The 24,544-nt window shown below is 43.9% G+C and overlaps 3 protein-coding genes across 4 annotated transcripts; 2 read left to right on the top strand and 1 right to left on the bottom strand.

The window, feature by feature from the left end:
• Positions 1-6,124: 6,124 nt before the first annotated feature.
• On the top strand, positions 6,125-9,504 carry LOC125544733 (hexokinase-9-like). 2 transcript variants are annotated; one of them, XM_048708480.2, is made up of 9 exons: positions 6,125-6,521; positions 6,840-6,951; positions 7,070-7,252; positions 7,487-7,561; positions 7,653-7,808; positions 8,010-8,108; positions 8,193-8,323; positions 8,856-8,937; positions 9,028-9,504. In XM_048708480.2, the coding sequence occupies exons 1-9, from the start codon at positions 6,259-6,261 to the stop codon at positions 9,373-9,375; spliced, it is 1,449 nt and encodes a 482-aa protein (XP_048564437.2). In that variant the 5' UTR covers positions 6,125-6,258; the 3' UTR covers positions 9,376-9,504. The 2 variants fall into 2 exon arrangements, with proteins under 2 accessions (XP_048564437.2, XP_048564436.2); XM_048708479.2 differs by having other exon boundaries at positions 6,127-6,521; positions 6,840-6,990.
• Positions 9,505-9,930: 426 nt separating this feature from the next.
• On the top strand, positions 9,931-11,704 carry LOC125544729 (senescence/dehydration-associated protein At4g35985, chloroplastic-like). The gene is made up of 5 exons (XM_048708475.2): positions 9,931-10,649; positions 10,731-10,867; positions 10,965-11,131; positions 11,229-11,313; positions 11,403-11,704. The coding sequence occupies exons 1-5, from the start codon at positions 10,077-10,079 to the stop codon at positions 11,560-11,562; spliced, it is 1,122 nt and encodes a 373-aa protein (XP_048564432.1). The 5' UTR covers positions 9,931-10,076; the 3' UTR covers positions 11,563-11,704.
• Positions 11,705-11,875: 171 nt separating this feature from the next.
• LOC125544735 (small ribosomal subunit protein eS24z-like) lies at positions 11,876-13,890 on the bottom strand. Its single transcript, XM_048708483.2, has 5 exons — positions 13,701-13,890; positions 13,567-13,608; positions 13,318-13,488; positions 12,250-12,336; positions 11,876-12,168 (listed from the first exon to the last, which is right to left on the bottom strand). Exons 1-5 carry the CDS (start codon positions 13,782-13,784, stop codon positions 12,136-12,138), a joined length of 417 nt encoding a protein of 138 aa, XP_048564440.1. The 5' UTR covers positions 13,785-13,890; the 3' UTR covers positions 11,876-12,135.
• Positions 13,891-24,544: the final 10,654 nt, after the last annotated feature.

Here is a 24,544-nt window from a genome sequence, read left to right as displayed (position 1 = left end):
CGAGTCACAGTTCGGTGGCACCGAGACTGCTAGGGTTTCACAGAGAATCGAACTCGGTCACACCGATTTGCAATTTTCGGTCAGACCAAAAACGTGTGTGCAATGGCCTAAGCCAAATAGGTGAGATCGATTTCTACAACTTGGTCGGTCCGAGATGAGTTCGGCGGAGACCTAACCCTAAATTTTTCAAATCAAATCTAATCTACGGGATGCTTTCGCTAGACATGATAATTTCATACGTGACAAGAATCATGGCAAAGCAATGTGCTACGAATCGGAGTTAAGGAATATCACAAAGATCAAGTTCATACCCTACTTCGGCGGTGAACTTGCTACGGCGACAACGGCGGGGCAGATTGCCGTTGACGGCGGCGGAGACCAGCGGCGGGAGGTCGCTGGCGGTGAGAGGACGATCCAGAGACCCGAGGAAGCAGAGCAGTTCATGCACGGGTGAAAGGTTTTGGAAAATTTTCCAAAATTTGACCCGTCAGTATATATAACCTGACCCTATCGGTGTGACCGAGTGGAACAACTCGGTGGCACCGAGATGCAGAACTGCAAGCGGTTACTGCAACTCGGTGTGACCGAAAAGTTCTAATCGGTTGCACCGAGATTGAAAACCTAGATCAACTTAGTGATCTTGGTGTGACCGAAATGGATGACTCGGTCATGCCGAAATGCACAAAGAGGTTTTGGAAGTTTAAGTCTATGACGAATCGGGGACTCCGAGTGCTCCTCACACAAAGTGGTTCAAATCTGACTTGATCAAACTTTGTGAGGTAGCATGAATAGAGTTTGAGACGAGGAAAGTATAGATAGCTAGAGGGAGTTCTTAGGCATTTTTGTCCATCCATTTGGCAAAGAAAAAAGGCAAATAATCAAATAAACAAATGGATGTCCTTGAATGAGTAAAATATGCAGCCAACATGCTCACACAATAAGATGACAAATGAAATATGTGACAAAGCATGCACAAACACTCTAGCATCTATCAAGCAATTTGGCGATGACTAGGTCATCTATATATGAGTATATTGACTTAGGAGTCAAATGAGAACATTTGATGGTAGGTCATACTCATCGTTTAAGCACAAGTGGGGTTGCCACTTTTACATAAAGCATTGTTGTGTTCACACCATTTGAGTTGCTTTAGCTCAATTGATTAGAGTAAAGTTCCCCTAGATGTGATATCCCCCCTAACAGGGATGAACTAACCTTGGGTTTTGTCGATGATGACTTCATGTAGGTGTTGAAGATGTAGATGCTCAATGTTGATGTAGATCCTTTGGAGCAATCCTTTGAAGTGAGTTGCACTTTCAATACCTACACGGGTTAGGCCCACAGGGAAGATACAAGGATATCCATAGACGTAGAGTGATATTCACATGAGATGATGTCCATGAATGCATTAGGTTACCTTGTCCCTTGTCTTACCAACAAGAGGGTTTGTGACTCCTTGAACTAGTGCAAGATATGGAAGTTGTTTGCACTTGTCCTCTCCAAAATGATATGAGTGAAGTGTGTTGGCGGAGTCTCCCTCAAGAACTCTCTAGTTATTCTTCTTCGGGATCCACACCATCTTGATGGGAATCCTTGGAGTTGTAGTCGTACTTGATGAAGTGGAACTTGATGTAGTCTTGGGAACCCACTTGACCAAGGCTTTGGGAGCTTCTTCAAATGCATCAATCTCCTCTTGAAGCTTGTACTTGCCTTTTTGCTTGTGGTCTTGTGGTGGAAGATCATCTTGAGCTTGTGTTTCTTGGAAAGAAATAGGATCATACTTCTCTTGTTGAGGAACAAACTTCGTCTTGGGGTATTGAGCTTCTTCCCACTCAACTCCATTGACATTGAACTTTCGTTCAAAACCAACACCTTGATTCTTCCGGTGTCTTCCTTGCTTGCGTACAATTTCCTCAAATTGCTTACTTCCGACAAGGCTCTTGTAAACACCTTTCTCTATAATTCCCTTCAATAAGATATTTTCTTGCTCAAGTGTAACTTGGCTAAGAGAATCATTAGTGGAATCAAGAGAACTACTAGAAGCAACATCATTGGGTTTAGCATGATTATTGTTACTACTAGAAGAAGAATCTTTCTTGTTCTTGTTGCTAGATTTAACTTGTGGCATGTAAGTAGACAAGAGTAAACGCTTGGCAATGTAAGAAGAACTTTTCTTGCGAAGATCATCATTGATCGCTTTTAAGAACCCATGCTCTTGTTCAAGGTTGAGCTTTTCGAAGCGTAACTTTTCATTAGTCTTTAAAAGCTCTCGATGATTTTCCAAGGTAGTTTCATGAGCTAACTTAAGAGTGTTTAGCTCTTTAGTTAGACGCTCAATCTCCTTCTTATCATTGTCATTCATTTTGTCTTGATTAGCATGATTAATAGCAAGTTCATCATAGTTTTCATCACTAGAATTGTCAACAAGTAAATCATCATCACCTAGCAAGTCATCTTCATCATTATTGAAATCAACATACTCGGGGTGTGATACCTTTGGGCCTTTAGCCATGAAGCATCTTCCAATCCCTTCATTTGGTGACTCAAATATGTCGTAGGAGTTGGCTGAAACAAGTGCTAGACCGGCAACACCTTCATCTTGAGTATATTCAGAATCAGAGTGATAACTTCTCTCGGAATGATCGTTGGAGTCGGAGCCGGATACCCATTCACCAATGTGAGCTTGATGTCTTCGTTTTGTGTAGCCCCTTGATGATTTGTCCTTCCTTTCCGAATCCTTACTTCTTCGTGATGTTCTTTGTTCATAACGGTCATCTCTACTCCTTTTCTCTCTTGGTGGTGATTCTTCTCTCCTACTCCTTCTTTTGAGAGAACCTTCTCTTCTTTTGTAGGGAGCCGTACACTCATTGGAGTAGTGTCCGGGTCTTCCACAATTTTAGCAATTACGTTCACAACTTGAAGATCTTTTGTCATTGTAGGACCTTGACTTGGAACCTCTTTCCTTGCTTCTACTTTTGTAGAACTTGTTGAAGTTCTTCACCATTAGGCTCAATTCTTCATTGAAGTTTTGTTTCTCACTTGATGATGTGGGAGCATCACATGAGGCTTTGTAAGCACCACTTGACTTGTTGTGAAGCTCTTCCTTATCCTTAAGTGACATCTCATGAGCAACAATCCTTCCAATGACTTCCGTTGGCTTGAGATCTTTGTAATTGAGCATCATTTGGATCAATGTGCACACGGTATCATATTTTTCATCCAAGGCTCTTAGGATCTTCTTGATGATGAATCTATCGGTCATCCCTTCACTTCCTAAGCTCGCAATCTCATTTGTGATGAGAGCAAGCCTAGAGTACATTTCAGCGACACCTTCACCATCCTTCATTTTCAACTTGTCAAGTTGACTTTGAAGCACATCCAATTTGGATTCCTTGACGGAGTCGGTACCTTCGTGCATATCAATCAAAGTATCCCAAATTTCCTTTTGCATTCTACAGACGGCTGATTTTGTTGAATTCTTAGGGGCACAATCCGTTGAAGAGAATATCACAAGCTTAAGCATTGTATTGCAACATCTTCAACTCTTCCGCGCTAGCTTCACGGTTCGGTTCTCTTCCATCAAAGAATTCACCTTGCAAGCCAATACACACAATAGCCCAAACAGCGGGGTTATGTCCAAGAATATGCATTTTCATCTTATGCATCCGACTAGCAAAATTAGTACCATCAAAGTAAGGACCTCTACGGTGGTAATTTCCCTCGTTAGAACCATACTCTCCTAGGTTGTGAAACCAAGGCTATGACCACCAAAAGTTATGAAAATCAAAGCAAATGAAGACCAAAACTCTGATACCACTTGTAGGATCGAAAGTATGTCTAGAGGGGGATGATTAGACTACTTGACAAAATAAAAATCTAGCCTTTTCCCAATTTTAATTCTTGGCAGATTTTAGCAACTTAGCACAAGTCAAGCAAACAACCTACACATGCAATTCTAAGACTATAGCAGCGAAATGTAAAACAATTGCATATGAAGGTAAAGAGAGGAGTTTGGAGGGAGCAAACGCAATGTAGACACGGAGATTTTTGGCGTGGTTCCGATAGGTGGTGCTATCGTACATCCACGTTGATGGAGACTTCAACCCACTAAGGGTAACGGTTGCGCGAGTCCATAGAGGGCTCCACCCACGAAGGGTCCACGAAGAAGCAACCTTGTCTATCCCACCATGGCCATCGCCCACGAAGGACTTGACTCACTAGGGTAGATCTTCACGAAGTAGGCGATCTCCTTGCCCGTACAAACTCCTTGGTTCAACTCCATAATCTTGACGGAGGCTCCCAAGTGACACCTAACCAATCTAGGAGACACCACTCTCCAAGAGGTAACAAATGGTGTGATGATGATGAACTCATTGCTCTTGTGCTTCAAATGATAGTCTCCCCAACACTCAACTCTCTCTCATAGGATAGGATTTGGTGGAAAGATGATTTGAGTGGAAAGCAACTTGGGGAAGGCTTGAGATCAAGATTTATGTGGTTTGAATGAAGTATCTTGACCTCAACACAAATGTAGGTGGTTCTCTCTCAGAAAATGTATGTTGGAAGTGTAGGCATGTTCTGATGGCTCTCTCCACGAATGAAGAGTGGATGGAGGGGTATATATAGCCTCCACACAAAATCTAACCATTACACACAAATCACCAAACTCGGTGGGAGCGAATCATACAACTCGGTCAGACCGATTTAGTTCATAATGTGACCGTTAGGGTTTTCGGTGGGACCGACTTGATCAACTCGGTGGGACTGATAATATTAGGGTTAGGGCATAACATAATCTCGGTGAGACCGATTACACAAACTCGGTGAGACCGATTTTGGTAATAGACTAACCAGAGAGTTGGCCAGGCACTCTCGGTGGGACCAATTCGCTCTCTTGGTAGGACCGAAACGTTACGAAAGGGAAACAGAGAGTTTGCATCGCAATCTTGGTGGGACCGATCGCTCATCTCAGTTGGACCGAAACGTTACGAAGGGAAACAGAGAGATTACAATCCCATCTCGGTGAGATCGAGATCCCTATCGGTCGGACCGAAAAGACTAGGGTTTGTGGCAGTGGCTATGTCAAGTGAACTCGGTGGTGCCGGATAGATCAAATTGGTGGGGCCGAGTTTGACTTTTGGTTTGGGATATATTTGGATATGAGAAAGTGATTGAGGGTTGTGGAGCATATCACTAAGCACTTTGAGTAAGAACCTCATTAAGCAACACCTCATCCCCTCTTAATAGTATTGGCTTTTTCTATGGACTCACTGTGATCTTGGATCACTAAAAATGAAATGTAGAGTCTTGTGCTTTGAGCTTGAGCCAATCCTTTTGTCCTTAGCATTTTGAGGGGTCCACTTTCTAATCCATGCCATTGCCAATCATTGAGCTTTTCCTGAAATATTTATCTTCAAGTAGCATTAGCTCAATGAGCTATATGTTGTTAGGAATTACCAAAACCACTCAGGGATAGTTGCACTTTCGACCAGGCAATTACTTCCATTCGCGTCGCGCCGTCCGTGCCAAAGAAAATCGTGCATGATGAGGATCACAGGGCATAGTGCCATGGTCAAGAGAAGGTGCAGGGGCATCGCGGCTAGCACGTGTCAGACAAGCGCCAATCGTTCCCCACGAGAAAGCAGTGATGCTCGCCAGGTGGAAAGTCTGCTCTCTATATGCTCCACCAGTGATAGTAGAGAGGAGTCCGAGCCCTTGCACATAGAGAGCGGCAAGCCTAGATAGAAGACCCGAAAAGTTGAGACGGTTGAGGCGAGCTCCATGAAGATATCGTCAATCTCGGACTACAATCAGCCTTTTGAAAGCCACGGCCCAACCAAACACTCATAAACACAAACGAAGGAAAGTACGCTCGTTACAGTGTTTGATCGAAAGTAACCATGTACTTCTCTCTATCAAAATATAAAATGTTTTTCACATTAACGTCTTATTTTTTATGCAGATGGAGTATTTTGCAACGAAGGTACAATGTGCAAATCAATTAGCTTTCTCCCTGCAATTTCTTTTTATCTTTGTCTGAAAAATACATTAAACGAACCAATCCGACGAAACGTCCCAAGTCTCGTCGTTGTTGTTTAGACTTCAGATTCAGGCCGATTGGCCGAACGACGAATTGGACCAGCTTTCAGTTTACTGTAGAAGTCAACGGTTGACTCTCACTCTTTCACGAGTATAGTCACAACTCACGAATACCACCGAGGGCGAAGCCGCGAAGGGCAGGCGAACCCAGCGGCATCGATGCGGAAGGCAGCGGCGTTAGCGGCTGCGGCGGTGGTCGCGGCCGCAGCTGCCATTGCCGTGCGCCAGAGGCTGCGGGAGGCGAAGCGGTGGGCGCGCGTGGCCGCCGTGCTGTCGGACCTGCAGGAGCGGTGCGCGGCGCCGGCGGCGCGGCTGCTGCAGGTGTCGGACGCGATGGACGTGGAGATGCGCGCGGGGCTCGCCTCCGAGGACGGGAGCAAGCTCAAGATGCTCGTCACCTACGTTGACTCCCTCCCCTCCGGGTAAACCCCCCCCCCCCCCCCCCCCCCCCCCCCCCCCCCACCTCTTCGGTCAAGATTGAGAGCGGTTAGCCGATTATTACGAAATGTGCGTTTTTTTAGGGGAAATGTGTGCTTTCCTGTTCCTTCTTGTGCCTGTAATTATACAAAATGGTGAAACAGAACTATATCAAGAAATTTAATTGTACAATTGCAGCAGAGGCATTCACCAATATTGCATAGCATTAGCATATGTACTTGTGTGACTGTCCTATGTTGCAACTGTTGAATTGAGCTGCATTTTCAGTACATCATTTAATCTCACTTATGCAACCATTTTAGGGATGAGAAAGGGCTATTTTATGCACTTGACCTCGGAGGAACAAACTTCCGTGTTTTACGAGTTCAATTAGGGGGCAAGGAACAGCGAGTTATCAAGCAAGAATCTGTAGGGGTATCCATTCCGCAGCATTTAATGTCCAGAAGCTCGCATGTAACGATCATGTCCATTTGCCATAATGTTCATCTCTCCTTTTTTTTGCTAACCTTGCATACTTGGCGTAAATTTTCAGGAACTATTTGATTTTATCGCCGCTGCTTTAGCAAAGTTTGTTGCCTCTGAGGGTGAAGATTATCATCTTCCGGAGGGCACTCTAAGACAACTCGGTTTTACATTCTCCTTTCCAGTGAAGCAAACTTCGATTTCATCCGGCACACTTATCAAGTGGACAAAGGGTTTTGCAATTGAGGAAATGGTCAGTTTATTGTACCTAGCCTATTTGAAAACCAAATCAAAGATGCTAACACATGAACGTGATTTTTTTTTTCAAGTTATACAAAACAATGTCCAGTATCATCCCGTATCAAAAAGTTTAAATGGGGAAAATCCTGTAGTTTCTTTGGACTTTCAGTTTGGCGATATGCTTATATGATTTGTCACTGTATAAATAGCTATGAATAATGTACCTGCATGTTTACTTTGAAGTCAGGTTGGCAAGGATATCGTGGCTGAATTAAACGAGGCTATAAAACGTCAAGGACTTGTTATGAAAGTCTCAACATTGGTTTGTTTCTTCTTATATGTACATTATGCTTACTGGGTTAAATGTCAGGTCTATCTGTTAATATAGACTGAAATATAGGACTATTCTGTAGGTGAATGATACCGTTGGGACTCTGGCTGCTGGAAGGTATGTAGATGATGATACTATGATTGCCGTAATACTGGGAACTGGTACTAATGCAGCATACACAGAGAATGCACATGCAATTCCTAAATGGCATGCCCCCCTGCCCATGTCCGGAGATATGGTGAGTGTCTGTTCTGTACCCATGAATGCAACTTTGCAAGGCTGCATAGATCGCACAAACTATTTTGCTTCTATTACTTACAGTGTCACAAGAACAAGAAATGGTGATAACAGTGAAGAATGGCTTTTACCCCATTGATATGATGATTTTAATCCCCTCGAAAAAAAGATATGATTATTTTAATTAGTTGGTTTGTAACAGGTAATAAACATGGAGTGGGGAAATTTCAAGTCCGCTCATCTTCCACTCACTGAATTTGATCAAGCTTTGGATGCAGAAAGTTTGAATCCTGGAGAACAGGTATGTGGTGTCGCCCTTGATATAAAGTAATGGCACTTCCCTGTTTTATGGTTGATGAGCGTGGATAAGACAATTTCCTTCCAGAATTATGAGAAGTTGACCTCTGGTATGTATATGGGGGAAATTGTCCGGAGAATCTTGCTACAGATGGCTCAAGAAGCTGCTCTTTTTGGTGATAATATACCTCCAAAACTAGAGACCCCATACATTCTGAAGTATGTTGTTCCCGTTATCATCCACTACTTTATCATGCAAAGAAAGTCCTTCTCCTGAATTGCTTACAAATATGCTTTGTTGAATTTATTTCTTAACTGTAGTTATTGATGAGTAAAGCTGTAAATTCGACAAAAAGAGCACCTTAAACAAGAAAATCGTGGGACCTTATATTTACTGTGTCTTGTATGGATATGCTACTAGTAAAACTACAGTCACTGCATTTTTTTTCGTGCCAATGGCTAAACTAGAAGACCTCTGACCAGAAATATCTTGCTAGCCAATTCCATGAGAGTATATCTTCAGTTTTTGATTCAGCCTGCAGTGCAAACTTTGCAGAGTACTAAGCGGTCTTAATTTCAAAAAAAGCAAGTCAATGAAAATGAATGGAATGGTTCTTCCCTTAGCGTTTTTTGACTAATTTTCCATCTCACTTTGCGTTTATACATGAGCTGGCAGCTATTCAAACCAAACTTAACTGCTCAGTATTCGCACAACTGTCATCAAAAGGCTTGATTTCTTTTGTGCTACCAGGACATTTCACATGTTGGTGATGCATCATGATGTATCACCTGATCTCGAAACAGTTGGTATCAAACTAAAAGAAATCTTCCAGGTACCCTCGTCAATGAAAATTAAGTGACAGTGCCATTCTTTTTAATCCCTACCGCCAAACAACTCCTTTTCTGACTTGTATGGTTTTCAGATCGAGAGCACCTCAAGAAAAACAAGAAAACTGGTCGTGGATGTTTGCGAGGTCATTACCACACGTGGTGCACGGCTTGCTGCTGCCGGGATACATGGCATTCTCAAAAAGCTCGGTCGGGCTACTGACAGCCCCGATAAGCGAAGGACAGTAATCGCCGTGGACGGCGGAGTCTACAAGTACTATACTTTCTTCAGCGAGTGCATGGAGAGGACTCTGAGTGATATGCTTGGGGAGGACCTGGCACCCTCGGTTGTGATTAAACCGGCCAATGACGGCTCGGGCCTTGGGGCCGCTCTCTTGGCGGCTTCCTATTCTCAGTACCTCCAGGCTGATGAAGATTATTAGCTCAATCCGATAGTTCCTTTGATTCAGAAGCCATGGCAGCAGTATACCACAACATTCATCAAACTGCCTCAGTGTGATGCTAATTCGGTTATGAAGCTGAAAATAGACATTGCATATGGAATTCGTGGACGATTCGCTCATGTCAGCAACTCAGCATCGCTTCCAAAGTTCGCACTGGAGTCATCGACAGAGTGTTAGAACCATATGGAGAAAAACTTTCATGTTGTGGTAGAGAAGACGAGGAATCGAAGGAGCGCACTCTGACAGCTTGCATCTGTTCTTCATTCACGTCGGCAAAAATTGCAACCCTCATTCCGTTTCGTTGCTCGCTCTCGCCTGTCGACTCCTCGCCTTTGGTGGGAGTGCAACTGTTGATGCGATAGCTATCTTCATACTTTTATTATTCCCTTTTCTTGTCAGAATATTATTGTGTACATATATGTGTATGGCTTGTGCAGACAAGGAATGTGTGTCCAAGGTGTCTCCGAATGTATTAACCCTGAAGAATGGAATAAAGGCGGCCGCAAAGGAGTGAGAAAGTTGCAGAAAGATTTATTCCGTGCGCGTCCTGTTCGTTCTTTCTCCCGGCCGACATGATATATATGCATCTCAGAGCCAATGCGTCCCGGGCAGCAAGCTTGCTTGCCAGTTCTCCACAGCCGAATCGCTCATCTTAATCTGTAGCGGCTAGATAGAAGTTCATGGGCTGCTGCGGTGGGGGCGCCATGTCGTCGTCGTCGTCGTCGAGGCCGAGGGGCGGCATCCGGGAGGAGACGCTGCTGCGCGTCCCGGGCGCGGCGGTGCACCTCGTGGCCGGCTCCGAGGGACCCCTCGAGCTCGGCCGCGGCGAGCTCTCCGTCGTGAGGATCTTCAAGGACGACGTGGCGGTGACCACCGTGGTGCGCGTCGGCCGCGACCTCGGCTGGCCGCTGGCGAGGGACGAGCCCGTGGTCAAACTCGACCGCCTGCACTACCTCTTCACGCTGCCGGACAAGGACGGCGGGCTGCTCAACTACGGCGTCTCCTTCGCCGACGCCGCGCTGCTGCCGTCCTTCGACGCGCTCCTCAAGTCCAACTCCTGCTTCTCCACGCCTTCCGCGCCGTCGAGGGGCTCGAGGCCGCCGCCGCCGGCGTCGGCGTCGCCCGACGCGTACTGGAACGACTTCTCGCCCAAGGTGGAGAGCTACAACAACGTGCTCGCCAAGGCCATCGGCGCCGGCACCGGCCACCTCGTCAAAGGCATCTTCATGTGCAGCGAGGCCTACGCCAGCCAGGTACGTACTCCCCTCTGCTTCGTCCCTTCTGTCGTTGTTTATCTACCACAAGGTGACCGCTCTGAATCCACTGCCGTGCAGGTTCAAAAGGGAGCCAACCTGATAAACCCTCAAGCAGCCGGCGGCGCGAGCAAACGCTTCGGCGGCACCGGTGGAGCTGACGGGAGCAGCCAGGCAGGTCCGGCGAAGCGTGGAGGAGTCAACAAGAGCCTCAAGAGGTAGTAACTCGACTAACAGTATCTCTTTCATCCTGGTGTGAGTTGCTCACTTGTTCATCACCCATTCATCACTACTGATCTGATCTTGGTTGCTCAGGGTGAGGAAGCTGTCGGAGATGACGGAGAAGATGAGCAAGACGATGCTGGACACGGTCATCTCGGTGACAGGGTCCATGGCCGCACCGCTGCTCCGTTCCAACCAAGGGAAAGCCCTCCTCTCCACCGTCCCCGGAGAGGTCGTTATCGCCTCTCTCGACGCCATCAGTGAGTACTCTAGTGCCCTGGAAACACCCACGGGACCTCGCCGTAACGACCAAATCTTTTGAGAGATTACATCGGTTGCCTTCTTCCTGTGTGACAGATAAAGTTATGGACGCGGTAGAGGCTGCCGAGAGGAGGTCGCTTGCTGCAACCTCCAACGTTGTTTCCGGTGCAGTGTCCAAGAGGTAACAACATCAGCACCTCAAGCCAGGCCATATGGAAAATCAGATCAGCATTTGGAACGCAGCAGTTGACTGACTAGCTTCTGCTGCAGGTATGGAGAGAGCGCAGGGGAGGCGACCGGAGACGCGTTCGCGACGGTCGGCCACACCGTCGGGACGGCGTGGAACATCTTCAAGATACGCAAGGCCGTCACGCCCTCGTCCTCCCTTCCGGGGAACATGGTCAAGAGCGCCGTCAGGAACAGAAACTGAGGCCGACTCCGCACCGCAGCACGGCCAGCGTACCAATACGTACATAGGCTGTGCTGCCTGCGGAGGACCATCAGCATACCTAATGAAGACATGTAATGCTACTCCACAGTTATGCAGTGTAATAATATTTCTACTTTGGCAATTTCGGATGCACTGATATGTCATAAATACCAACAACCAATGCGAGAAATCATAAATCAGTTGCTTACTACGAATCAGGGATGCTGCGACAGCATGCCCTAGCCAAACACGACTTCAATTAAGCATGCAGGGAGAAAGTGCATAATCAAAATGAACAAGTGCATAAATGGAGTGGACAGACAACAAAAGAAACTGCATATTACACACTAATTTGGACGAGAAAGCTGCCTTGTTAAAGTTTTCATGAACACTTTAGCTCTAACCTCAAAGCATGGATGTAAATGTCAAAAGGCGTTATTCCAAACCAGCTAGGTTCACATCCAGGAACGAGAAAAACCTCACTTCAGTGAGGAGGAGAAAAAAACTAATAAGGACATAATGATGCCGCCGCCACTAAACCGCCGAGAGTGTAGATCTAATGTGAATGAATGTTTACTTCTTCTTCTTCCCGGCATCAGCCTTGGTCTGCACAAGCCAAAAATATCAACACAAACGATCATAGTGAGCACTAGAAAGTAGCCAACAGATCATGCATAAGTAACTCACCTTCTTGACACCACGGATCTTCTTAGATCTGTTCTTACGCTCCTTAATTTGCTTGCGAGACTTTTCAACCTTAGTAGCAAGACCATTCTGGGAAAGGGAACAGAGGAAGTTATTTAGTTACAGGAATAACATTCGTGGCAGAATATAAAAATAAATACCACCATGCATTGAAAATTCAGAACCAAACACACCAACAGCTGTTTTATTCCTCTTCATAACAATTACAAATCCAGCAACATCAATTAAAAACTGCGTAACTAAATATTTACATGCCTTTTTTTATTGTCATGTATTACTCTTTAACACCATCGATCAACAAAGGAATATCAGACCTAATTGTTGTTGCCGCATATATACTAGTCCTAGGAGATTGAGACTTACCTAATTGATGATTACTCTTTTTAGTGTTGCAAATTTGCGTTAAATGGAATATCCGCACTCTACATCTGTATGGGCTTTAACTAAAATGTGGAGACAACAGAACACAGAGCGGTTCAATGCAAGAAAACATGATACAAAATTATGCACATGTATCCCCCATCCATAAATTTGTTTCTGAACATCACAGACACCATACCATAATATAAATCTATGATGCATGGCAGTCACTATGCTGTTGCAAACAGGAGGCACAGAATACAACAAGTCAGGAACACAATTTACAACAAGTCAGCAGTGCCCCAAAGAAATCTAGTGCCGCAGCAATAAATTTGTCATCTAGATACGCACATGAAAACAGTATGACCAACCTGAAACATCTAGGCAGTGAAAGCCAAATAACTACTACTCCCTCCGTTCAGGTCGTTCACTATTATAAAATGTTTTGAATATTTGAATATGGACTAGATACAAACTGAAATGAGCGAAAAAACACACTGAAATGTGTCTACATACATCCGATTTATAAAAAAAGGGAGTACTATTCTTTTAGCAGATTAGCATGCATTGCTACACATTGTGATAGCGATACTAATGATGATTAGGGCTGGACTACACGTGGCAAAGAACGATCGAGCCTGATAAAAAAGCATCTGATTCCATAACTAAATCAGCGCAATGGCAACATACCCTGATCAGGCGGTACTTGGGCTCGAACTTCTTGGCTGCTTCGAGGTTGTCGTAGATGAGACCGAATCCAGTGGACTTGCCGCCCCCGAAATGCGTGCGGAACTTGAACACGAAGATGCAGTTGGCGTCCTTCACGTCGTACATCTTGGCCAGCTTATCCTTGAGCTCCGCCTGCACAGAGAAACCCAGACGATGAGATCGCTAGATCGCCACCTGAACAGCCTCCATTTTGTGTGATCGATGTCTCGCCTTGGGGACGTTGGCCTTGCCGGGGTGGATCACCTCAAGCACCTGAAAGTGAAAGGTGGAGCGCCGGAAAGAGTTAGGGATTTGAGAGATGCGATGGATCCTGGGAGCCCCGGTGACGAGGGCAGGGTGCGTACGAATTGCTTCCGGGAGAGGAGGCGGTTGGTCATGAACTTGCGGGTGCGGAGGGTGACCGCCGCGCTGGCCTTCGTGTCCGCCATGGTTGGAGTTGGCCGCCGGCGGAGAGGTGGGAGACGAGAAGGTGTGATCCACAGGATGCGTTCGGGTTTGTTCCGCCGCTGGAAAACCCTATGGGGGCACTTGGCTTATATAGCGTGGCACTGTGGGCTTCGCTCGGATAATAGATGGGCTCGAGGAGTACAGTTCGAATGAACAACACTCAGAATCCCCTCAGAGTTCTCAAACAAAAAAAAAACTTATAATCACCTCAGAGTTACCAAAAAAAACTTAGAATCCCCTCATCCCCTCAAAAACAAAAGAATAAACACTTAAAAATTAAAAGCTTCGTGAGATTGCCTAAAAAAACTTTAAAAAATAAAAGAAAAAAAATGGAAAATGAGAATAAAAATAAAAATAAAAATAGAACTAGTAGATAAACAAAAGGAAAAATTGGGCGTGACGTCAATGCTATACTGGGCCAGCCCATGAATCGGCTGCCTTCAGGCGAAGCAAGCTACTGACGTCAATGCTATACTGGGCCAGCCCATGAATCGGCTGCCTTCAGGCGAAGCAAGCTACTGCCTCACGGTTGGCGGGACATAGCCGCGCCACTGCCCGTGGGAGTTACGAAATCAGTAGTTAGTTATGGAGTGCCCTTTGCAAAGGTCACTCCTATCTTCTTCGATGGTGACGAATGATGAATTACATGCGCGACACTTGTCACAACTTAGGAGTTTCAACATAGATTCGTTTTTCAAAAAAAATTATCACTTCAGCGTGTGTCCAAGTCACTAACCATTGTCACTAGTAGAGTGCCCGTGCGTTGCCACGGGCTCTTGAAATAGTATGCAAGAGTTGCATGATAAATTTCACATGTACAAACAATATAACACAAACACAATTATTAAATAATTAAAGTCCATTTTTGCAATGTAAATTGATAACAAAAAGAAAGATTAACAACATGTCCATGTAACAAACTGAGCGATGTTCCAACTAAACATCTATTACAAAATTATTAATATCTAGATGATGTGCTTAAGAAATTCTTTCATAAATATCAAGAAAGTTGCCTTTAGCTTCATTCCCACGATGTTTTAGCAAGTATAATAAAAACCGCTTCCTCAACTCATACCCATCCTACACAAACAATATATGTAGTTAGTATGAAAATTTCACGCAGAAGGTCTTAAAACATGTAACAAATGTGTTGCCACTGGCATTTCAAAAAAATACTGGTTGCATATATAATCATAAGGCATATCAATTTTCCAGCTTGGCATAGAAAGTGAGTCTAAAATAGTTGCTTAGTTATTCTGATAATCTTGCTAGTACAATTATGATAGTTACGATAATCACCAAGGAGTTTTAATTTTTGAAAGGAAAAAACAACAACAACCATTAGACCCTTAAGAAATTACGACATGATTCTAAATCTGACCAGCCACAAGATATATCCTTCCTAATATTCAGTTCTAGTGGGAAAATCTACTACCCAACAATATACATATAATATAATCGACAATATTTTCTGCATTTGCTAAATAATCATGGGAACAAAAAATGACTTCAGGCTTCAAGATCCAATAGTATATACATAGGCTCGATGTGACGATGCTGGCGAAGAACATCGAGATGGTTTGAATGTAGGATTTGTCTTGATCCAATAGTATATACATAGGCTCGATGTGACGATGCTGGCGAAGAACATCGAGATGGTTTGAATGTAGGATTTGTCTTGATTTTAAGGGACTTTCACGTGCCCCCCCCCCCCCCCCCTTTGTCAGCCACACCTAATAGAAGCAACATAAATGGCTATGATGCCAGCTGCTACCTTTTTGTGATCATCATGCGGAATTAGATCATCATTACAAATAAGCATTATAATGTTCACATAAATGATGCATTCCAGTAAAGGTTCTGTGATTGTCACAAGAACATAATAATAATAGACGTGCATATATTTCCATGTGATAGAATACTACTAATCTACACTGGACCAACAAATTAAGGGAGGACAAGACAAAGAAATATATCTAGCGTTGCATATTATAATTAAACGTCCATGGTTATATCTATTCAAGCTACACGTACGAAGACGCCATCTAGTCAAGCACTACGAACTGAGAGAAATAATTACATCTTCCAGTATAGCTTCAGACACTTAACCTATCTTTAGGGCCTGTTCGGCAACAGCCTAGCTTCCCAAACTCCTCAACTTCTACTCCTCACTTCGGTTTTCTAGTTTCTCACAGTGATGGGAAAACGTTCGGCTGCGCACCTCATGCTTCTCATCGCTGGCATGGGTTGACAACCCATTTAGATGGGCTGAAGCCCGTTTGGGAGGGAAGGGAGCAAAGCCCAGCTCAGTAGGCATACAATGGCACCTTTCTTCTAATTAAAAAATGTACAACGACCGTGATGTAGAGGCTACGGAGAGGAGATATGAGCTGTTGGGGGGAGAGACAAAGCGAATCGGTACGCATAGCTCACTTGGCGATGGCAGCAAATCATAATAACGCTCAACTCCAGCTTCTTCGTTTTCATAGAGCCGGGAAAAGGCAGCTTCCCCAACTCCTTCAAATTTGCACTAACAGAATAGCAAGCTTCTTGATTTGAGCTCCACGGAATTTGCTCGTTCGCCTGAACTTCACTGCGGAGTTAATGGAAGTTGAGAGCCGGAGCATTGCCGAACAGGCCCTTAGTACAAACAGTTGCCAAACTTGAGAGCATCAGAGTCATAAGGTTCATAACTGAAAGTCAATATAACATGTTAGTTGCAACCTTATTTGGTTTCATCATATCTGAACATACATATGCACTTGCTCTCTTTTTGCACCATGGCACAAAATTTGTGATATAAGCAAAAGGAGTTTGCTTCCATGGTTTTGTTCTGGCGCCATTCTCAATGCGCCGTTCATTCACACGCAATGGAATTATCTATACCATTATATATGTACAGGATGCATAATGAAGTATAAGCATAATCTTTCTTTTTGTTAAAAACATTGGCTTTGTGTACATAGATTAATAAAACATATATCATATAAACTCATATATGCTTCAAACTTGTTTCATATAAATTTAATAATTTGATGCAACAATTCAATAATGAGATATTCAAACAAAACTTTGAACTTTTAATAGTGTTTCATTCTGCTTTAGAATTTGATTTTTTTAGAACATGCTGAAACACATTCAAAAGTGGTATTGTTTTGAAGTTCTCCTCGTCATAATCACAATATGCAAACGGATCATAAATTGTACTTTTGGTTTGAAAGATAAAATTGTCTTAAAGTTGGAAATAAAATAACAAAGAATGGGATGGTGGAGCATAGGCTTGCATGTGGTCAGAGAAAGATCTCACAAACTACAAACGGTATTAATGAGAAAAGGATTAAGAAGATCAAAATCAGCCGAATAAGAAGAATAGTAATGCAAAGAGCACCCAGGGGACTCACCTGTGCCTTATGGCATGTTCGTTCCCTCGCATCATATATCCCACAGGCTAATAGTAATGGAAAGTTAATGCAAGCAGATATAGAAGACAATGGACGCTACAGTTCCTGTCTCATATGTGGTTGTCTTGCTGAGATTAAAATAATATAAGAGGGGATTAACAAAATACATGCATACTGTAGGGATTCTCCTCACGGACATGGAGGAAAGGGGCAGCGGGCACAAGCGCCTTATGCGGTTGGATGCGTCGGGAGTCAGGGCCCCTGGGACGGGGAGCGCTCAGCGCACGGCACTACTTGACCAGCCGCATGGTGAGCGAGCACGCATAGGAGGGTCTGGTAGGACAGGCTAATCACGTCGTGGCACCCGCCGTACAAGTCGATCTTCACGGCACCAACCGAGTGTGGAATAAGGAAGTTAGGAGGGGGGGTGCAGAGGGGGCAGTGAAGCACGCACTTGTCGAATCTCATGGCAAGCTCAACTATGGGACTGTACGCCACCCTCGCCGCGACCATGGCACCACCATCTCCTCCGGCTGCCTCTTGAGAGCCGAGCTCTCGCTTCACCTTGCCATTCGGTAGGTCCGCATGAGGCGGACAGAGTCGGCGGTGTGAGAACCCTAGAAGAGACAGGGCTGAGACTCAGAGAGAGATCGAGGAAGAGAGGATTCATGTGGACTGTGGAGTGACTCTTTCTGTCAGCTAGCAAAAAAGGGTTGAAAACTGGGAAAGAATCGTTAGGAGGAGGAGTCTTCGAGGTAAATCAAGCAGTTAGGGAGGAGGGTAACGAACAAAATGAATGATGAGGTAACGATATGAACGAACGAAACGGCATACCTAATCCCCTTTAATAGTAGAGATATGACTATATGGCCGTACAATTACCAACTACAATCAAAATGAGAACATACTAAATTGAAAGTTGGACATGAAAAACATACCTCACTCTGGCTGCCATGCAATTTCTAATATTTTCTTCCACTTATTAGGCTGCCTCAATCTCAATAGAATTCATATTCTTAAATCTGCAATCCACAAGTGACCAATATATGAACGTACTACATTAGCTCGCTATAATCCAATCCAAAACCCTGCAAATATGAAAAGCATAAATAATTGCGCTAAAGCCTTTTGGTTGTCTGAACTCTGAAGTAGTGGAATTAGGACTCACTGAAATAGCAGCTTCAATAAAAGGAGGCAATATGACTTCCATCCTGGTTCTGCCAACTGCTGTTGCTAGTCCTAGCTCATGCACAAAAATCATCATCCTTGCCAAGCACAATAAAGCCTTTCCTCATTTCAAGAACCTTCTCTGGATATGGGATAAAATCCTGTTCTATAGCAGCTGCTACAAAACCAGAATTGCAGACTGCATGAAAACATCATCATTGTCAATTTATAAGATAATTCAAGGGCTAAATAGTTGTCCAAGTTTTGACATATAGATTAGTTATGAGTAATGAACCATACGAACCATGCATGTATCTTGCAGCTTATGAGGACTGCTCTGCAAAAGCTTGACTAATCTGCATATCAAACAGGTTCTAGATATGGTAGGATATCTTCACCCATAGACGTTGATATGTGTACAACCTTCTGCTGCCTCGGAAGCACACGATGCACATCATCGAAACATCCGAACTCTGAAACAAATCAGAGCATGCCACAGGATCCTCGGACCATCCACTATTTTTAAAGCTTATAAAACATCTTCGAGGCATTCCGCCAACTTATCCTTAAATCGTTTCCACCATCGAAATTGAAAATAACCGCAGAACTCAATAGATATATACTCCCTGTACAGCTCAACATGCCCTGCACAACTCCACATGTGTGCTCTCAAGACAGAACAGGAAAATAAAAACATGTCCATGGAGTTGGATAGTCAAAGATACATAATGAACCAAAAAGAATCAGTAGCAAATCATGACTAATGCATATGGCCAAGCTAATTGGGAACGGTTCATCACATGGACAAACATTAATACAACATGGAGAGAGATAAATTTTCACAATGAATCTCTATGTGCTCAGATGGCAAACCTTATCCTTGTACTTCTCGTGTGGGACAGGGACGTCCCATTTCAAATCCCTGGTGATGCAGCGAGGCTCCAACCCTTCTTTCAATCAAGCATCTGTGGTGGTGCGAAGCACGTTTGGGCTCCATGATCCAGTCGCCGAGGCCTCGTCAATGTACTTCTCCAGTTTCTCCTTCAGCCAGGGAAGTTCGAGGAACAAGTGATCCATGTCACAGGACAACTGACACATAGAAATTGATCAATGATCAAAGTGTATTGGGTCAAAGGGTCATTAACTATTCCTCGCAGATTTTCAACACGATACCTTACAAGTTTCGTAGAATTTTTGCTAAAAAAATGTTCAGCTAAATTGACAATGGATATAATGATGACATCTTATTGAAACTTTATTGTATCAATTCCTGCACATTCAATACGCCAAAAAAGTGGCTAAGACTTATGAACTTCTTAACCGCAGACTCTGCTTTAACAGTAGTTCTTTTCCAACTATAATAAATAACCAATTTGCATGATTTTGATTCCTGAACGCGCTCTACTATTAAACTGAAGCAGGCTGGAGCTTTATTAGTCGATGTATGTTATGGATTCTGGTAGGCAGCTTCATATGGAACTAAGGTTTTTGTTGGTTCTGTGTGTGATCATTTGGCCTAATATTTGTTTGCTGGGTTGATTGTATAGACATCATCAATTATAATGGACGGGACAATTTATGTGATTTAATCCTTTCAAGTAAAGGTTTATGCAGTATATAGATTTGCTATGGCTGCCTATTGCATGTTCGATTTTAAATGCAAAAGATAGGTAGCATGAATGTACCAAAATATTCGTTAGAGATTTATTCCCTCTCTATTGAAGACAACAATAGGAGTTATATTATATTAAAATATATTTGCAAGTGGTAACAGGATAAACTAAATTGACACAAATAATATAGGCTAACTTGGAATTGAGCCTAACTTACATACTTACATATATAGGTCACTGGAAGGATTAGCCACCTCTGTAGGTATTAGGTAGGTACTCTTTTTTCAAGCTCATAGTCCAATGCAGCAGCACATGACTTTTAACCATCAATTAATTTTTTTCCAAAGATTTATGGTCAAAGCATGAAGTTAAGTAATCAAATTATACCTTTAGTAGTAGAGGTTTTGGAATGTCAAGAGTTTGGTTTACCCAAGAAAAACAAACTAAATATCTCGCTTCGCAGTACATGCGTTGCACCTAAATATCTAAGCTAAATTCTCCTAAGAAGAGAGTGTAAAATAATCTAGGTGGACAAGCTATCAACATCTCTAGTAATGCATGGAGCATCATTATCTAGTTATTCTATATATACAATCAAGCAGGTAGTAAAAAGGAGAAAATTTGCAGTACATACAATTTGATATCATGAAATTTTATAATCTAAGAGACAATAATTTTATAATTTAAGAGGCTGCAGTATATGTGTGTTGTAGTATGAACTATGACATAAAAGGGAATCGAGAACCTCTTATTCCAGCATCATCGCTTGTCTGTTCTAAAGCATCTGGAAAGGGAACAACATGAACGTATTTCATGACCATGATTCATAGCCAGACAAATCCACGGTGGTGTCTAAGCTTCACCTCTGGGATAATCGTGCTAAGGATTCCCAAAAGCCACACTGCAACAACAGAGTATAAAATTCTACTATGCCTTCTAATTTAGGCGTTTCTCCCTTGTCCGCAAATATAAAACTTCAATTATTCGCATATGCCCTGAACCTTTTGTACTCATTATTTCAATGTTCAGGTCAGCAAAATACATGTTGTAGTTCCTCTAAAGAAATTTTTGAATGGGTGACAGTAGTTACAGCAATGTTGTCCTTGAGATCAATACTTGCCATATAAATAAACCTATAGACTGTAAAAATTAAACAGTGATACATACCGACAATAACTCTTTAGTCCATGCGAGAGCCTGAGTGCAACTTCATGTTAGTAGCTGTGAAGAGTTGCATGTATTATTGCAGTGCTCCTTGCCAAATGAGATGAAACTCTTCTACTTGAACATTCAGACAAAGGGGGCATGCTATAGATGACACATGTCAGTCCTTTGTACATTTCTGGACAACACAAACAAAAAGCAAATCACAAACTGGGAGACTGAATAATGTATAATTTCCAAAATATTTTTTCAGCATCTGCATTCGGACTTGCATTTTATTAAGTGCACATACTGATAGTTGTGCTTCTAAAATCGTTCAAGCAAGGATAAGATCTGTTACTAATAATTTTGCTTAAAGAGCGGTAATCAAGCCGAGATTGGACTTCCAACTAACATGTAGCATGATGGCATAGCCGCATAAAAGCCCTTTGCTTCTTCGCACATGAAGACTACTTTGTTGCACATATCTGTAGCGCATTTACAGGACAAAATGGCATGGTTGTAGCACATATGTGTATGGAAGATAGCAAGGGAAGATGCATGCACATCGGAATAGAAATAAGAGAAACAACCTTAAATAAATTCAGAGATATATAGCAGTTGTTTCTGCCTGTTTCTGAATCAAACAATGGAGAAATGCCAGGGTGTGTTGAGTTTGACACGAGGGTGCTCTGTCATTCTTGGTTTCTCCTTACTACATCGGAGAGCTGCTATTTGTTTCAGAAACAAATAATGTGGACGCATCAGGGTCTGTTGAGATTGATGCGTGTCTCTTCCAAAGCACGTACTGGGACACGCCGGGGTGCGAATACCCTCCTGACTCCAAGCTGCAGCAGCTCGACGTCATGGCTGGTCCTCGGACCTTGGATGGAGACCATCTCCTCTCCCACACCACCTGTGGCACCGTCGTCATCTCGAGCTCGCCAGGGCTGTTGTGGCTCCTTTTTTCTTCTCCCAGGAGCTCACCAGGTTGAGCTCGCGCACATCAGATGCAACACACACATACCCCACTTGCTATTTAAAAGTCTAACTACAGAAACAGCATCACATTTTTAGTACATGGCTGACCATGTCAATCTGAAGAAACTGAGATTTTTTTTGATAAAATGAAGAAACTGAGATGATGTAACAATACCTGTCAAGCACGACCAAGGTTACCTGAGTTCGCACGGGTGCCGACCTCGAATTTCAGCAGGTCGGCGGCGCGACGATGGGCTTGTCAGGCGCCTTCAAACCTGCGTCATAGACCCACAGATATAGTTGATCTTTTTCACAAATCTAAGATCGCCTATAAACTCCCGCGGCATGAATTTTCAGAAAAACCAGCGAAGGGATCCAAACTCAAGGGTTTGCAGAGGTTGCGGGCAGGTCATCACCTTGGCCTTGGGGATGAGCTTGACGGCGACGGCGTCCCCCTTGCGCGCCCCCTTCCTGATCTTGGCGGCGCAGGTGTAGCCGAAGTGGCCCCTCCCGACCTCGTCCCCGAGGTCGTACTTGGCGGCGAAGCCCTTGTTGAAGCCGAAGCCCTTGTCGAGGCCCCTTCCGCCGTCGCCGTCCTCCTCGGGGATCGCCGGGCGCGGCGAGACGTGCCTCCTAGCGAGCGCCTGGCGGATGTGCTTGGCGGGCGAGGGCGGCGGGAAGGGCAGGCGCAGGAGGCGCCTGGCCGGGGTGGCGGGCGCCGGGGACTTGGGGCCCGCCGGGGCGGGGGACTTGGAGGAGGCCCTGGGGGAGGCCACGGAGGAGGAGGAGAAGAGGTGGTGCGCCGGGCTGGGGCTGGGCGTGGAGAAGGGGAAGAAGGGGGACGACGTCCGGTGCTTCTTGGAGGCCGGCGTGGATACTGGGGACGGCGGCGCAGGCGCGGCGGCGGCGGGATTCGGACAGCGGAGTCGATACGGGGGACGGCGGCGCAGGCACGGTGGCGGCGGGCGGCGCACGGCGGGGCGGAGCAGGAGGTGGCGGCGAGATGGATGTCGAGGTGGGATCGAGGAGGCAAAGGTCGTGCGGGACTGCGGGGTGGCTGGGCTATTTTTTTTTCTTTCGTAAACCGGTGGACGAAGGCATGGCAGCGGGGATGTGACGAAAAAAAACCAGCGAAAAAAAATCAGACGAAAATGGTGGGACGAAAATAAAACCTAAAACGTGACCTGAGAACTTTGTTTTTAGGACAAAAATCAATAATAATAATAATAATCTTTACCTACTAATAAAGCACCTACTGTTTCTGGTGGTACGTCATTTAATTTACCCCATAAGTTGACAAAATTTACTCACCGATGCCACCAGTAAGTTAAAAAACTATTCGGTTCCACCAAATTCGCCGCGGCGCTCCGTTATTTAAGATGATGATGCTGAATATAAATGAGATGCATGGAGACAGCGGAGTGGCTAAAGCCTCTCTATTCTACCTTGCACACCAGGATTCGATCCCCAAGTGCCGCATATTTCCTCGGCCTTTTTTGTCAGGCACCTCCCTACCCTCCCAGTGCGCGTTAAGTGGGCCGGCCCGCAGGGCGTGACGCCTCTTTTTTTTTATTTTTTTTTTGCATTTCGTCTTCTGCTTTTTTTTCTCATTTCTTTTTTTTCCTTCTTTAAATTAATTTGAGATTTCCAAATTTCAAAAGATTGCGATTTTTTAAAAACATGTATGAGAAATCATAAAATGTTTGTGATTTCAAAAATGTGTGGGAAATCATAAAATGTTTGCAGTTTCAAAAATATAATTGATTTTTCAAAAGTGTTCGCAAATTATTAAAAAAAGCACAATTTGGAAAAAATGTCGGGAAATAAAACCATGTACATGAATCTGACAAAAATGTCCATGAGATTTTAGAAAATATTGAAAAAACTCAAAAAAATTGCAAGTTTGTGGTCGATGAGATTTGTTTTTAAAGTGTGTCGTGCAGTGGCAAGCTCGGATTTACCAAGTCGACTACATTGCGATCACGTGGACATCACATCCATCATTAGCGAGGGTGGGAAGAAAGATAAGTGGCAACATGGTGAGTCACTGTGTCAAAATAGAGGACGCTCATATGTCAAGGTTTTTTTTGAACACTCATATGTCAAGGTATTGAGTCATACTTATTTGGCTAGAGTGTAATTTTTTATCTCCAGGTTCTGCAGATTTCCCCCCTCTTTTTGTGACGCACCTCCCCCCCAGTGCGCGTTCATGGGCCGGCCCGAAGGGCATGACTCCCCTATTTTTTTCATTTTGTCTTTTGTCTTTTCTTTTCTTTTCTCATTTCTTTTTTTCTTCTTTAAATTAATTCGAGATTTTCAAATTTCAAAACATTGCGAGTTTTGAAAAACATGTTTGAGAAATCATAAAATGTTTGTGAATTCAAAAATGGTGTGGGAAATCATAAAAATTTCGCAGTTTTAAAAAATATTAGTGTT

This window comes from Triticum urartu, chromosome 3A (assembly GCF_056163025.1).
Source record: "Triticum urartu cultivar PI428250 chromosome 3A, HENAU_Tu73, whole genome shotgun sequence".
NCBI lineage: Eukaryota > Viridiplantae > Streptophyta > Magnoliopsida > Poales > Poaceae > Triticum > Triticum urartu.
Note: the sequence above shows the minus strand (reverse complement) of the source record. Positions and strands in the feature narration are given on the sequence as shown.